This window comes from Scatophagus argus, chromosome 12 (genome assembly GCF_020382885.2).
Source record: "Scatophagus argus isolate fScaArg1 chromosome 12, fScaArg1.pri, whole genome shotgun sequence".
NCBI lineage: Eukaryota > Metazoa > Chordata > Actinopteri > Scatophagidae > Scatophagus > Scatophagus argus.
This window is the reverse complement of record NC_058504.1, coordinates 5,936,195-5,951,963: the sequence shown is the minus strand read 5'-3', so window position 1 is coordinate 5,951,963 and position 15,769 is coordinate 5,936,195. Positions and strand designations below refer to the sequence as shown.

Sequence of the window (15,769 nt, the reverse complement as noted above, 5' to 3'; positions counted from 1 at the left end):
AATGAATTTTGATCCATAATGCAGCCACCAGTTTGAAGGAATAACACTTAAGCTGCCTTGCCTCAATAACCATGATATAAAACAAATTATGCCAATTCAGGGCCAGTCACATGCTTATGTGTGCAGGTCCAGCTTCAGTTCTTACGCCAAATTCAAACTGACAACATGGAGTCAATAATGTGAGAAGCTACAGGCACATTGATCGTGCTGGCAGGGCCGATGGCTGCTTTCACGCCAACCACCTCTCACAAATCAAGAGACAAATTCTCCCCAGGAGATAAAGGAAATGGAAATATATTCGGGGTTTCTAAATAAGGATGAGGAGAGGAAATGACAGGGAGACAATATTTGGACTCCTCTAACTACACATGGGGAAAGGACTGGGAGGATGGCAGATAGAACAAATGCTCCTCATAATGAAAGAACATGTAATGATCAGTAGATCATTTAATGCTACTCATGAGGGAAAAGGGGAAACAGAAGAGAGAAGAAGTGAGGGGAATAAAGAGGAGAGAAAAATTTCTCTATTTACTTGAATACACACCTCAGTCATGCATGCAAGCAGAGAAGATGTTCACACGTGTGTTGTGAAAGGGGTGGACGTTAACCGTTAACAACCTTTCCTCTCCTTATCAGTCCTCACTCACTCTCCCTCCTTATCTACCTTCCTCCCTCACCACCCCTCTGTCTGCTTTTCCCATTCTGCTCTCTTCTTCCTCTCTACCTTCTGTTCTTCCATCTGCCAGTCTTGCTATCTGTCGTCCATCACTCCCAGATTTCTCTCGCGATCTCATTCACACTCCATCACCCCTCACTGCATATTCCCACATCTCTTTCGCTCTTTTCCCGTCCCCGCCTTGCTCAACATACACCCCACCCCCCACCTCCCACCTTTTCTCCTTCCCGCCGTAGTCACTGCAGCGTGTCTAATGGTTCAGCTCCTTCTCAGCAGATCCACCAAGTGGATGCCGCGTGAGCAGCAGCCACAACTAACACCTCCCAACCGCCGGCCTTATCAGGACTGACAGCCAGCTAGACCTAGAGCCACCGCTGACACACACACATACACACAAACATGCATAATTACAAAGTCTGCACGTCTGCACATGTACAACTGAGTACAACAAGCTTGTCTAGTTACACTAGCAGCTGCACGCCAAACAAATGCAGTCTGCAGCGCACGTTCAAATCCACGGCATGCAGGAATAAAACGCAGCTGCAACCAAGCATACACACATACAGAAATGCGTGACAAGAAATGTGGACGTACGCACACACAGGGCTGCAAGTGCACATTTGTACTGCAGTTCTTAACGTAGATTCAAAGAAACACGTCGTGGGCATCTTGCTAGCCATAAACGTGAGCACACAGCAAATTGGATTTATAGATACTGACAGTGAGCTGAAGAACAATGTGGTGACCACTGAGTGCAGATGGATGGAGAAGCTGGGAATCTAATCTACTGTAGAAAGAGACGAGCACTGTATTAAGAATGTAAGCCATATGTAAAAGAAAAGGAGGGCGAGAGGCAAGAGTGAAGAGGGTGGGGGACCAGCAGGACAGAGATGAGGTGAATGGATGAACAGGTTGTCAGAAAAGAAGAACGAGGGTGAGGGGGAAGAATAAAGGAGAGGTGAGAGGCGAACTGGGAGAAAAGGAAGAGGAATCATTAATCTTAGGTAATGATCTTAAGGTGAGAGGACTGTCTCTAAGTTAGAAAGTGTTCATTTCCCTCAACAGAGGAAAAAAAATCCTTTCAAAAACACTTTGACAGCTGATATCAGCCATAGTCCCTGTGTCTCATTCATACACGAGTGTCTTAATTCATAATAACCATAAACTTGCCATACAGCAGTTTAGGGCGGGCAGCTAACGTTTATTTGTATGATCAAATATATTTGTTTCTCCATTTTTTTCCATTTGCTTTATTACATTTCAGAAGATGTGTAGGAATCCCCCTCTCTTTGTGTGACCAACAGTCCAGAACCCAAAGCTATTAAAATTACTATCACATAAGACCAAGAAAAGTGGAGAATCCTCACATTTGAGAAGCTAAGACAAGGTTAGGTTTGGCATTTTTTTCTCATCAGTTTATCAAAAGAACCCCTCTTGCGTGTCATCAAGCAGATTTGTTTCACACTTTTAACTGAAACTGTATGCTGATGGTAATAAAAGCAGTGCAAAGCAAACGTTTGGTGTGAAGGATGTGAACTTGAAAGCCTCTCGCAATGAAAATGTGTGAGAAGATACCGTATTTCCATATAAGGATGAGGTTTTATTCAAGATTAAGCTGATAGCAAGATGTTTGGTGTCCTTGAGAATTAAAAACTCCAAGCTTCTTTCCAGAATAAATACCCAACATTCAACAACAACTCTGTGAGGAACCCTTCAGTGAAAAGGCAGTGATGGGAATACATTCATCATTAAATAATAATAAATAAATAATAAGTAATAATCCTCCTGTCACGTATGTACACACACAAACAAAAACACAGCCTCATATCCATGCAGTCACACACAAGCAAGCCTTCATACTGTAAGTACACACATGCATAGGAGTCATTTCCCCCTTGTTTAGCTTGGCACCGAGTTACCTCCTCAAAACCTAAACACGGTGTAGAGCCAGGCTGCAAGCACAGCTTCTTCTGTCACATAAGCTCACACATTGTGACACACGCAGACACCGACACACACACACGCACACACTACACACAGGAAGCACTTGATACTGGGTGAAAACACATCACAAACCTTGCATCACCTTCCTCTATGTGTCCACTGTTCCACTTTGTTCCAAAGCCGGGTGGGGGTGGAGCATGCTGCAGATAATGGGCCAATTGTAAGCGATTACAGCTTGTGCCAGCCAATCAGCGCTGCCTGGCACTGGACAGCGGCCAATGGCAATATGTTCATCGTGGCTGACAGGGGAGGGTGTTCTCGCTCACACAGGAAAAGAAATGTGGCCAGGATATGGAACGCGTGGTGGTGGGGCTTCACTGTTTGTGCTTCTGCACTGTAGCCTGCATTTTAAATATCTCACCATAAACACTATATGTCTAATTAATTATTACTATTATTAATTATTAATGGACCAACATAATTCAGATTCCTTAAAAAATGTATGGTTTTCTCACTGCCACAGATGTCTAATATTTGATATCTCTGACTAGCTTTTTTTGTTGTTTGTTTTCATTTGTAAATAATGTCTACCTGTCACAAATGAACTCCAGTCTTTATCCACATATTTCCTACTCTTAAAAACAGCTCTTGCCCTGCAGCTGGTTGTAGGCCTACACATTAGATTTTATTGACTTTCATTTCTGGTGATTTGTATTATTATTTTAATAATAATAATAAAAAAAAATAATATTATTATTTTAATTAAAGAGTTTGGTCTAGACCTGCTCAAATTGGAAAGTGTCATGAGATAACTTTTGTTGTGAATTGGCGCTATATAAATAAACTGAATTTAATATTATGATAATGCAGTAATTTGAACAGTTTAAACGATTGGACAAGTGGGCTCCACAAGACTGCAGCTAACATTTATTTTCATTAGCAAATGATTTTTGATGAGTTAATCCATCCCTAGCAAAAAAGAAGAAAATAAAATAATTGAAAATGCAGATTTAAATGTCTTAGAGTGGGTATTGATGGGGAGACTATCAATGACTTAAAGCAATTTCTATTATTAACATTGTTATCAAAATTGATTAATGTCTTGGTGCTTAGCTAAATAAGTAATTGTTTTAACACATTTGCCACACACTTTGCCTGGACGTGTAATCTATTATGTCTGGCAGCTGAAATCTCAGTCCTGAAACCTGATCTAACAGTTGTGCTGTACTAGATAGCAGCTGCTCTTAAAATAAAGTTCTGCATAAATATAGAGGATGATTGCTAAAGCTGAAACTCACGTCTGCTTGAGATGGATGCTTAAATACAACACTCCTAAGGAATACAAGAACGCAGGATCAGTGATGGTGTCTAATTGTTCATTTTTAGTGCAATGTTTGATTTACTTACAGGAACATTTTCCAAATTTGTCTGCTCTCACTCTCAACACATCGTGTATGGTTAGTGTGACAGTGACTGAATGAATGTAAGTAACATAATGTATTTTTCACTGAATCAACAAAAATGTCCAATCTGACACCACTTGAGGTAAGAAAAACATCTGAATCAAACAAAGCGCCCCATGCAAAGTACAGTCAGTACTGGCACCGTCTCACCAGATGGCGGTAGTGAGCACTCTGGCCATTCTGAGTTGATAGAAAAAACACAAACAACCACAAGACAACCACAAAACCAAGATGGCGGTGCAAGAGACAGCATCTCAACTGTCCATGGCTCTCAAAGTCCAAGAATATCCCACTCTGAAGGTAAACAGAAGTTGAAAGTGGTACATACTAATCGTCTGACGATTCCGACATGTCCAAAATACACGATGTGTTTGATGCTGTTTGGAAAATTGGGATTATTCGCTCATTTCGTAGCAAGAACAGCGAACATGACATGGAGGCTAACATTAGCTGTCCTATCTTAGGCAGGGGGCAGCGTCAAATAACTTAACTACCCGTCTTTGAAAAGCTTTCGGAAAGAACAAGTACTTCGAGGAATAGCAATCGGTGGTGGCTTGTTAGCTGGTTGTCTTCTGCCTTAACGAGTTGTGATCATCGAGGTCAAGTGTGTCGAGGGCCTCACTAATTTGAGCCTGTTGTTTCGACAGAATGATCCTTTGACTTAAGTTGTGACATGTCAGTTAACGCTGTACACCTAAGTTAGCCGACGCGACATTAATTAAACTTTTTTTTCTGTCTATGTGACCACACATTCATTATGTGTATGTTCGTACGTTAACGTTGGTAGTGGCTACGCTAACTTGGGTATTAACCGTATGACAAAAGAGTTCAGTTAAAGGATGCTATTAACGCTGTAATAAACATCACCAGAGGCAGAAAATGTAACTGCTGACACCGTGGCTGCTCAGTCCTTCAACATCCAGGCACGACGATAAAGAAATGGTTAGCAGACGTCGTTGGCCTGCTAGCTAGTGTGCTGTGATAAAACCAGTATTAGCAGTTTTTTTTGTCGGCGCAAAAGATAAACCGTCTGCAGGATACATAACGGCGAGCATGCGAATTTTAGTCGGCTTGAAGATGGTTCGGTTTAAATCACTCGGGGAGAGACCGTAAAGCTACTCTGTCAGACCGACACTCAGCCCCTGCGAGTTAGCGCAGTGTCATCAGATTGCTGCTGCCTCTCTGCACTTCAAAATGGCCAGCGAGAGAAATCACAGCCTGCTGCCGCACACACGCAGTGTTCCTCCATTCCACATAACGTTACTGCGACACCCCTGCTAAAAGACGAGCTGAAACAAGCCCGGGCTGCCTCCTGTGTTCAGTGGTCTCACGGAGGGAGAAAGCGTCGTCATATGAAGCTCGTTTGTGAGTAGCAGCGTATTGGCCGCTTTTATGTGGTATCTAATGGCATGATGTTGCCATGATGAATTTAACGTGCGATTTAGTGTTGTTGTTGGCGATGTTGAGACATGTCTGCGTTTAGAAAGACTGGCTGTGGTTTGGGGTGATGTCTGTCTTTTCTTGGATGCTGCAGTAAGGATGATGGGCACCATTTTAAGACAGGAGTGATGGTTATAATTGGCATCAGATGGGAGTCTACATCTGGGGGAAAGCATTGTTCGTTGCATTTAGACATATTTTGAACAGAATAATAATGTCACAGTGCTGCTTGGCATAGAGCCCGAGATAATATAAAAGTGCTGCATGTGTTGGATATTATGCCACTGGGGATGTTTCTGGATATTTTCACAGACAGACTGGTGTAAGGTTCACCACATGAAAATGGTAATCCTGTATATATGTGTGTGTTCACTTCATGCATGCACGCATGCATAAAGGGCTAGGCTTAGTGATCAGTGATCATGACCAGAATCTCAATTTGGTTAGGCTGCTGTCTGGTGGCCTGTTTGTTAGGCATTATTAAATGAAAGAAAATGCAGGCCCTTAATAGTCACAATACATTGTAATACTGCATAGTTGAGACAGGGTGTCTGCATTTAAGGTAAGTTCAAATTATCTTGCTAAAATTACTTAAAGTCTTAATCATTGCAGTAATTCTGATATCACTGATGAATAATGAGCACTGTTTGGAGTGGGCTTGTGGATGTCTTGCAGTGAGCCACCTCCCAACATATCATTTAAGACAACCACTCACACAGTGTCAGCGTGGCCGATATATTTGCTTTGTGAAATGTGTTCATGATTGAATTACCTGTGATTCAATTACTGTTTATTATTTTCTCAAAATGCACAAGAGAATAACAGAGAAACTTGTGACTTATTGCATTTGGGAAAAAAGTAACCCAAATTTGTTGCTTTTCACTCAGTTGTCAAGTTTAAACAGTGTTCACTGTTTTGTGGGATTGTTTTCAGTCTTCGCCTCTTGTTAAAACTACCTTGTCGCAGTAGACCAAAAAAAGCAGTTCCTGGTTTGATAGAGTAATTATTTTGGAAATTAATTTGACAAACGCCTGGGAAGCCGAGACAATTCAGATTAGAGCAAAATCTCTTCCGATTGACCTAAAGTCTACAGTGTCTGCTTCACCTTGCTTTTTTACATACAGTGAGAATGCAGTGAATATTTTATGAATTGATTTGGATTTCTCTTCATCTTGCTGTAATGGCATTTTCATTTCATGACACCTAAGAAATTTGCTCATCTTTTCCAATGTGTCTCACTAAAAATCAAGCACTGACCAGTGAAATGTGTCAGTGGGAAACCACCATCTTCCTGTAGCCCTTAGGAATAAAAAGTGCCTCAGGCTGACGTAAAGGCAGCGCTTTTTCCATCTTTTCTCCTTCATACAGTGGTCCTAGTCATTCCTGAGCAGAATAAGCCCGCTGTTCCTGTCAGCAGGACACTAATGAATATTTACTAGCAAATGCAAAACTGTTATTTAGTACAGTTTTAATATCTGAAGCACGGGTTTAATTCTAGCCTTTAATTTGACAGAATCAGCAATAATAATCCAGAGCCACATCTCTTTTTTTTATTCCACCATGATTTGTGGCAGGCTTGGATAATTTTCCTTTCCAGTGTTAGTGATCTGTGAAATTAACTTGGCTCCAACTTAAAAGAAAAAAAAATGCTCTCAATGGATTAAAGCTCTCTGTCTTGTTTTTTTATGCAGTATCTAACAGAAGGAATCACAATGGTCAGTCTGGCTAACATGTATCTACAAAGGTATCTTGTATTGTAGTGTGAAAAGCACTGTACTGTTAAGCTGGGCCATAGATAATGGTCTTTAGATCTTTAGATCTTGATGAATACAGATCTTCTAGATCTTCTATGACACAGATCTTTTAGTTAAAAAAAAAGGTAAGTCTGAAAAAAAAGTAGGAACCAGTCATCTGCTTCCTGCTTTAATTTGTAACCACTGAGGAGTTCTTGGACCCACAAATGTCATGAAGTGAAGTTGCCAGGGTCCAGTTCACAGGACATCATAAAGCACGCTGCTGATGATGTTAATCTCAATCCAGTTACTAGTGACAGAGAAACACTCTTAACAGACATTAAGAGCAGAGTGGAAAGACGTTATGTTATACATTGGAAAGAGAATTTTGTTTAGTCATGTTAAAGTTTTTTATCAGTATTTATTTGGATAGACTGTTCGTTTCTAGTCTGCATGTGATTGTTTGTGTTTGCTCCAGTCTCTTCAGTCCCTATAAAACAGAATATACATGCTCATGAATGTATTTTCATGGAGTAAACTAAAACACTCAACACTCTGTCCAACATCCATTATAGGTCCGCTATCTAAATAACATTCTGCCTTTTGCAAAATAAAAGCCTTAATCGGCTCCAAGATATTTTCACAAGCATGTGTTGAGTTCTTTACAAATGCATGCTTTCTCTTTGCCACAGCTGAACCTGAATGTCTGCACTGAAGTAAATGCCTCGTGGCAATGTCATTGCAGGTCCCCTACGAGACTCTTAACAAACGTTTCCGGGCGGCTCAGAAAAACATCGACCGGGAGACGAGTCACGTGACAATGGTTGTCGCAGAGTTGGAGAAGACGCTGAGCAGCTTCCCAGTGGTCGACTCTGTGGTGTCGCTGCTGGATGGTGTGGTGGAGAAACTCAGCGCCCTGAAGAGAAAGGTGCAGATGTATACGTATACACACTTTCCCACAGCTTCCTCCAAAACAACTTTAAATGTATAAAAGTCGAGATATTTGGATACACACATTAAAGCTGTGCACACGATCAAAACAAGTAAATTTCCTTCCATACTGACAGTTCTGGAATTTAAAACTTCAAGAGGATTGTGTGCCGAAATGTGAAAAATGTGAAAATTCCATGTCGTCAGTGGTGGTTTTAGATGGTTATCTGTCAGTGTACACTGACATTTAAAGAAAACCCAGAACACATAAATCTCTTGCTCACATTCCTCTTTCAGTTTTATTACTGTTGACAACCAAGAAAATGGTTCATTACCATCTTCTTCTCTTAAGAGATGTGGATTGATGATAGATAATTTTTGACTAATGTTGTCAGTTACACTTTGTGTATAACCACAGTGATTTTGCCACTACAGTTGTTGCAAGTCTTATCATTTCTGTTATCAGGGAGCTTCTCTGATCTCAGAGATAATCAGATGCAACAAACAGTTGGGTTAACATAACTTGGGTGTATGACCATGTCACCTATGTTTGGGAAGGTTTATTACGCCAATCATGGCTGTGTTTTTAAACTCACTTTTGTTAGTTGACCGATTAACCACCTTAGAGTCCATTTCAGTCTGGTCTTGGGTGGATAGAGATCCATAAAATATGTTAATGCTGTTTTAAATCTGTCCTCATCAGTGTGGCCAGGAATTCTCCATTTTAAGTGGCAACCCATTTAGAAGCTCTGAATAAGTCAAAGACTTCCCTTTAAGAAGCATTTGTAGTGGCCTTGGTACTTTGACCACCCGCAGTATCTCATCTACAAACAAGGTCTTCCTTCAGTTAGAGCCAGCTGTTAAAAGCCGCATTATTCGACCTTGTTCACGAGAGCACATTACTGTGGTTGTGGTTTCTTTATAATGGTAGAACTGTGGCCTTACTGAGTTGAGTGTGTCTGCAGAGGAATGCAGCCTGGCAAGTTCTTCCATCAGGCCTTTCTAAAACGACAGAAAACAAGTGATCCAAACACACCTATGTAGTATACACCAGCCAGAGTAGATATGTTGAGCCACATGCAGATGGTTTAGAGAAAACTAAATACCTGACTAGAAAGTGCTTTCGGACTTCCACTAAGGGGCTATTTTATGATTTTTGGAGACGGTTTGTTGCTAGTGAGTGACATGCATGCACTGCATGCAGAGCGGACGAGAGATATGCCAAGTTTTACCCTGGCATCAGACCATGTTGTGAAGTCTGCAACCCTGTAGCCAGTTTGCAATAAAACATAAGCCTTGTCTGTGTCAGGAAGAGGAATATTTTTGGTGAATAAGAGCATGTCATAGTTGGAATTTCTCTGAAGTTGCTTGTCTTAGCGGAGATGTTTTGTGGGGATTTGCAGTAAAAACCAGAGTAGACTTTTGATTTGTCTTTCTTCTAGTTGTTGTGAACTGGATTGGAACTGAGCTGTTTTGAGTTTATGGGGAAAACAAAACACACTCTTTACCAAGTAGATTGAACCTTGGAGCAAGTCTTTCTCACACGCTCACATTCACACACACACCAGTATGGCTTAACTTACTTGTTTTAATTTTATTTTTTTCCCAGGTCATCTGGTGAAACTTCATTTATAAGAGTTGAGCTTCTTAGTAATATCTTCGTTGTTCTTGTGCATGTATGACCCGCAGGCTGCCGAGTCTATCCAAGCAGAAGATGAGAGTGCCAAGCTGTGTAAGCGTCGCATTGAGCACTTGAAAGAGCACAGCAGCGACCAGCCGGCCTCCGTCAACCTGTGGAAGAAGAAACGCATGGACCGCATGATGGTGGAGCATCTGCTGCGCTGCGGCTACTACAACACAGCTGTTAAACTGGCCAGACAGAGTGGTATAGAGGTAATCGTCTGTGTGTGAATGATCTGTTTTATTTCTCTGCCAGTTAGAAGACACTGGATTTCTTTCAGTTCATACAGTATATTGTTGCATTTTAGAACACCAGTACAAAAATAAACTGGCCCGGTTCAAAATACAGTCTGTCAGTTGAACTTAACACATGCTGTTTTGTGACTTGTGTTGGGCCTTTTGATAAGTTAAACTGGCAGTTGTTTCTGAGTCTAATTTTTAGTTTGCCACTGTGCTGTTTTTTTTTCTTTTTTTTAAACATATCCTTTTTGCTGTGTTTTCAGGATCTGGTGAACATTGAAATGTTCCTCACAGCTAAAGAGGTGGAGGAGTCTCTGGAAAGGCAGGAGACAGCCACTTGCCTAGCGTGGTGCCATGACAATAAATCCCGCCTCCGAAAGATGAAGGTAGTTAATTTACAAGAGTTACATTTCAGCCAATGGATCCAGGATTTTCCAATTTAATATGTGACAAATACTCAAAAGGTTACCTCAGGTTACTTCAAGGTTCAAGTCAAACAAAGCAAGCAAACAGAAGTTCAAAGACAAATTATGCATTGACTCTGCATGTCCCTTACAGTGTTGTATGACTAAGAATCAGCAGTGCAACAGTGTTTGTGCTCAGAAACAGAGCTGTTCAAATTTAATTACACTTCCTGGGTGTTTTGCCCTTCTGGTAGTGGCAAGCAAGTGTTTATCCTAAGACAGTCCTATTAAATCAGAAATTACTCAGTAGAGCTCCGCCAAGACATAATCTTCCTAGTCAGCTGTTAACTTTGAGAGTCAGTCTTGTACTGCATAAATGCCTTAGTACTCCTGTTTTGGAGTACTACAGTACATTGGGATGCTGTCCTTAGGTAAAATGTCTTTGATTTTCATTTGTGAAGAAGTTTGTAAAATGTCGTTTGGTTTAGCTCCAGTTCCTTAACAAATACAGATAAAGAGACTTGTGTTTATATTGAAGCAGTGTTTATATTTATGTCTTTTTCTTTGTCATAAAAATCCTTTTTTGATGACGCAACATTTAAAGGCAGCTTGAGAAGCTACCAGCGCTGCAGGAATTGTTTTGAAAGGATGAATTTGCTGCGTTCTATGAAGATTCACAAATTAAAATACAAAAAATGAACATTTTGTATCACTTCTGGTTTGTATTTACTTACTTTTGTCTTATTCTTTGGCAGAGTTGTCTTGAGTTCAGTCTGAGAATCCAGGAGTTCATTGAGCTTATCAGACAAAACAAACGTATGGACGCAGTCAGGTATTGGACATATAACCATAACACACCCACACACTCATGTGCAAGAATCTGGGCCTTAGATGCTTTTACCTTAAATTCTTAAATGAACTGCAACTGTTTCCTGATATCATTCATTAAAGTCAGAAAAATAAATGTATCACCCACTGATCTTGTTTCTGTGTGTCTCTGTATGTCAGACATGCAAGGAAGCACTTCAGCCAAGCAGAAGGTGGACAGTTGGATGAGGTTCGGCAGGTGATGGGCATGCTAGCCTTCCCTTCAGATACACATATCTCTCCATACAAGGTAAAATCTTCTTTCTCCATGTAAATATGTACTTGTATGAATTTTTATTTTGTCAGATAAAATTATTATTCATCTGGGTTTCTACAGTTTGGAAGGTAATTAACAAAAAAACTTCACACACTGGAATGCCAATACTACCAGTGAAAATGTAGAACTTCAAGCAGAAAAAGAGCTATAACCACCGACTGCCCACTAGAGGGCACCTGTTAGCTGGTAGTAGTAGCTGCCTTTAGAAGCACTGTTGTTATTTTTCATTTTCACTTCCACTTAAAGATCCTTTGACTCAGATATACCATGGCACTACAACACTGTTCTCTTCTAATAACTCTGTAGTGAAATTTGTAGTGAGTCCACTCTTGCCTGCACTTCTCTTACCCATACTGCTCTGTGTGATGTTAAACTGAATTCCTACACTATGAACCTCCTTGATTTAAGACTGAATTGCTTGTGGAGGGATATAAAAATAACATGTTGGAGGAGAGTTGTGTAACACTGGTCTGCACCTCGTTGAATGTGCACTCTCAGAATTAGAAACTGTGGAATCTGAAGTCCGGCTTGAACTCTCTTCTGTATGTTTTTCATCATATTCTTTCAGGATCTTTTGGATCCCGCCCGCTGGAAGATGCTGATCCAGCAGTTCCGATATGACAACTACAGACTGCACCAGCTGGGAAACAACTCTGTCTTCACTATCACCCTACAGGCTGGTCTGTCTGCCATCAAGACGCCGTATCCTGCCATACTGTATTTGCAATAATAAGCTCATCCTGCCCTTTGGATTTAATCTTCTCAGACAAACTTTGCAAGGCTGCAAAATATATTTTTATTGTTATTGATTTATTTTCATCATGAAAATGGCATGGATTTAAAACAAAATGGAGTGTTCCTGTATCTCAGGGGTTTGTGACTACTGTGAGTTTAGGTGTATCATGATAGTTGATTACTGTAATACTACTTAATAAGCTTTAAGTATGTGGATTATCCTTTCCATGGATATCGTCTGAGCTGAGACCCATAGTAACATAATACATTAAGTCATTCTGGTCCTTAACCTCCATGCCCATTCCAGTCAGTGCTACAAGGAGGATGGTACCTCTAAGAACCCAGACTGCCCAGTGTGCAGTAAATCCCTCAACAAGTTGGCCCAACCGCTACCCATGGCCCACTGCGCCAACTCCAGATTAGTCTGTAAGATCTCTGGGGAGGTCATGAATGAAAACAACCCTCCAATGATGCTTCCTAATGGATATGTCTACGGCTACAATGTGAGTACCTGCCAAAAGTGAACTAAAGACAAGAGTACAGGGACTATGAGTTAAAGATATTTCTGACTATGTTGAAGCATTTTAAAATGCAACACAGAAAAAGTAATCAAAAGCCACATTATTTTTTTTTCTGTTTAATTTGGTATCTCACTTGTCTCTTTCAGTCTCTTCTGTCCATCCGCCAAGATGACAAAGTGGTGTGTCCCAGAACCAAAGAAGTCTTCAACTTCTCTCAGGCTGAGAAGGTCTACATCATGTGATCACTCAGATGAACCTTTCTGAGCATTAACACGATCGATTATTCCCCGTCATTCATCAACTGTGACGATTCCTACTCAGAAAGCCACCTGTGGACCTGTGATCCATTGACCCCTACACACACACACACACACTCTCAGACTTCGATACATGCAACATTTCCCACAAACCACCCTCTTCTTTCAATACACGAAACTCACACTCAGAAACTGGACTTTTCTCCTTTCAGACTCTGTTTTAGATGATAACAAGAAGTTGTTTAACCTGATCCATTTAGGCACATGGACTATGACCATTGTCTTTATTTTACAGGCTCACTCTGAACATTAGAGACTACAGAAAAAGACTGAGGTGGTGAAAAACTGTTAGCTAGATATTTGATTTTACTACAGCAAATAAAAACTTGTTGAGGTTCCTTTGATGTGTTCTTTTCACGAGTGGTGTTGCTTTGTTTTTTAAATAACATACAGCAGGACTGCATTTTCTTGCTCCTTTAATCACATTAACACGAGATTTGGGCCTTTTTCCAAAACAAATATGGCTGACTACCTGATCAGTGTAATAGCATCTTCTTCAGTGGTGCATGTCGTTGTCACTGTTTGTCATCTAGCCATGTTTTTTGTTGGGGGAGACTCTAAATGCTTCTTTAAAACGATCTACCTTTTGCTTTTCATCCCTTCTTGGTGGTGAAACTAGAACCTGATTAGTGCTGCAGTGGTCTCCTTTTCAAATGTAAATATTAGATGGGAATTGACCGACATTGTTGATGGTAACAAGCAGATTAATTAAGATTAATTAAGATTGCTGTGTGGACTGAACAAGTCATGTCTTGGGTGTTTTAAACCTGATGTAGCCCACAGTATCTTGAAGTTAACTGGTTGCTCAGTACACTTCTCATTTCTGAGAAAAAAAGTTAGTTTCACAAACTTTGTAATATCAGTTATGATATTTTTTACTACCATTGTGAAACTGACACAATATTCAAACAAGACAACCATCTATTTAACAGATTATATTCCTATTTTTGTTTGTAAGGTTTGCAGTTTTCAGCTCTCTTCAACTCCTCTTCTTTCTTTCTTTAGCCTAGACGAAAACATTTCAGTGACCTTTGATTTGTTTGACTTGTTGATCATTCTTCTTACAGATGAAAGCCTGGTCGATTTTAATTTAATTGCCCATGTGTCTTTAATTTCAGAGCTATTTTTGCAGAAATGTTTTTCTCAGGCATGTACTCAGTGTAAGCTTAAGCTGCTTTCTGCACCAACACTGCTGGGTTTATATAGCATTAAGGTGTACCAGCCTCTTCAACACTACATGTACTTCCATGCATATGCCTGCGTTTCATTTGGGAAGAAAAGCATAAAACGGCAGAATCAACTTTTTCTAGGCTGCTGGTTTTAATAATGATAATAATCCAGCTGTCTGCACTGACAACCAATGCACAAATAACCCTTAAATTGTGAACATTTAACCCTCAACACCCATACTAAGCAATCCAAAAGTGCAGATTTATGTTAAACATGATCAATCATTTCTTCCATTTGTTTTTTGTAATTAACAAACCAAAAGTTGCCTCATTTGTGTCCATAAACAACTTGGAATTGTATCTGTAAAGACACAGCCTGTCCTGTGTGTTTGTGTTGGTAGAATAGATAAAGGGACTGTTTTATGAGCGTTATGCCTCATAAAGATTTCATTGAATTTTGGTATAAGTGTTTCTTTATTTACAATGTCAGATTTCCTCTGTTGGCTCTAAAATCTGCATTAATATCTGGTAGGTGTGATGAGATTAATGATTCAGTGCAACCAAGTGTTGTGTCCTTTACCTGAAACTGCACCTTTGTGGCCTGAGGAGGTCAGCATTCTGTGGGGGTATGTTTTAGTAACGGGGGTCATGAAAGTAGATGGGCTAGATGAAGGTTGTACATTTGGCTTAGCGGTCTTTCTTTGCTTTGCTTCCAAAAGCTAAAATCTTTAAAACTAAACTAGATAACTAGCAAATATTCTTCATTATCCTGTTGGTTATTTTCCAAATGCAATTGATTGTCAGTCAATAAGTTTCCAAAGCAAAATGTAATTCCCTAAAATGGTTTTGTTTGACCCAGAAGTACAAAATCCAAAAATATTCAAATGACGGTGATATTAACAGAGACAAGGGTAACAAATCTGCACATTTGGGAAGCTGAACAACTCAACTGATTAAACAAATGACATTTTTATGTTGTCTTTCCATTCACTCCCATGAACTGAAGTTCCATTTTGTCAGATATATTGATATCAGTACCCATATCTCTGTGCCTTATGTGCAACTCTATGGCTCAGCTTTGGAACTTTGTTCATCTCTATACCACCCATCATATATTATGAGAATGAGGTTTTGGTTGAAGTACCGACTGTGACCCAGTTCAGAGGCCTGAGATTACTTCATTAATTTGGTCTTGGGGATTTCACATCAGGACAAAAAAGAAGAATACAGTATGGCCAAAAGAAAGTCAACCATTTTGCTATTCTAAAATTAATCTCTCTCAGAAGCTTTCTTTCCATGTATATGTCTTATTAACATAAAAACTTATTGCACACTAATCTCCATATCAGATTTGCATTTGGTCGATGCGTTTT

At 40.0% G+C, this 15,769-nt stretch overlaps 1 protein-coding gene across 1 annotated transcript; it reads left to right on the top strand.

Annotated features, from left to right (window-relative positions):
• The first annotated feature begins 4,229 nt into the window (after nt 1-4,229).
• maea (macrophage erythroblast attacher, E3 ubiquitin ligase) lies at nt 4,230-13,565 on the top strand. The gene is made up of 9 exons (XM_046405709.1): nt 4,230-4,383; nt 8,002-8,184; nt 9,876-10,079; nt 10,370-10,492; nt 11,266-11,342; nt 11,519-11,627; nt 12,223-12,356; nt 12,697-12,892; nt 13,057-13,565. The coding sequence occupies exons 1-9, from the start codon at nt 4,315-4,317 to the stop codon at nt 13,150-13,152; spliced, it is 1,191 nt and encodes a 396-aa protein (XP_046261665.1). The 5' UTR covers nt 4,230-4,314; the 3' UTR covers nt 13,153-13,565.
• The last annotated feature ends 2,204 nt before the right edge of the window (nt 13,566-15,769 follow it).

What these genes read in the sequence shown, in the direction of transcription:
- maea (XM_046405709.1), top strand. Translation starts at nt 4,315, where the DNA reads ATGGCGGTGCAAGAGACAGCATCTCAACTGTCCATGGCTCTCAAAGTC. An exon ending in AAACGTATGGACGCAGTCAG is followed by an intron (nt 11,343 to 11,518) that starts GTATTGGACATA and finishes TCTGTATGTCAG; the next exon opens with ACATGCAAGGAAGCACTTCA. An exon ending in GATATGTCTACGGCTACAAT is followed by an intron (nt 12,893 to 13,056) that starts GTGAGTACCTGC and finishes TGTCTCTTTCAG; the next exon opens with TCTCTTCTGTCCATCCGCCA.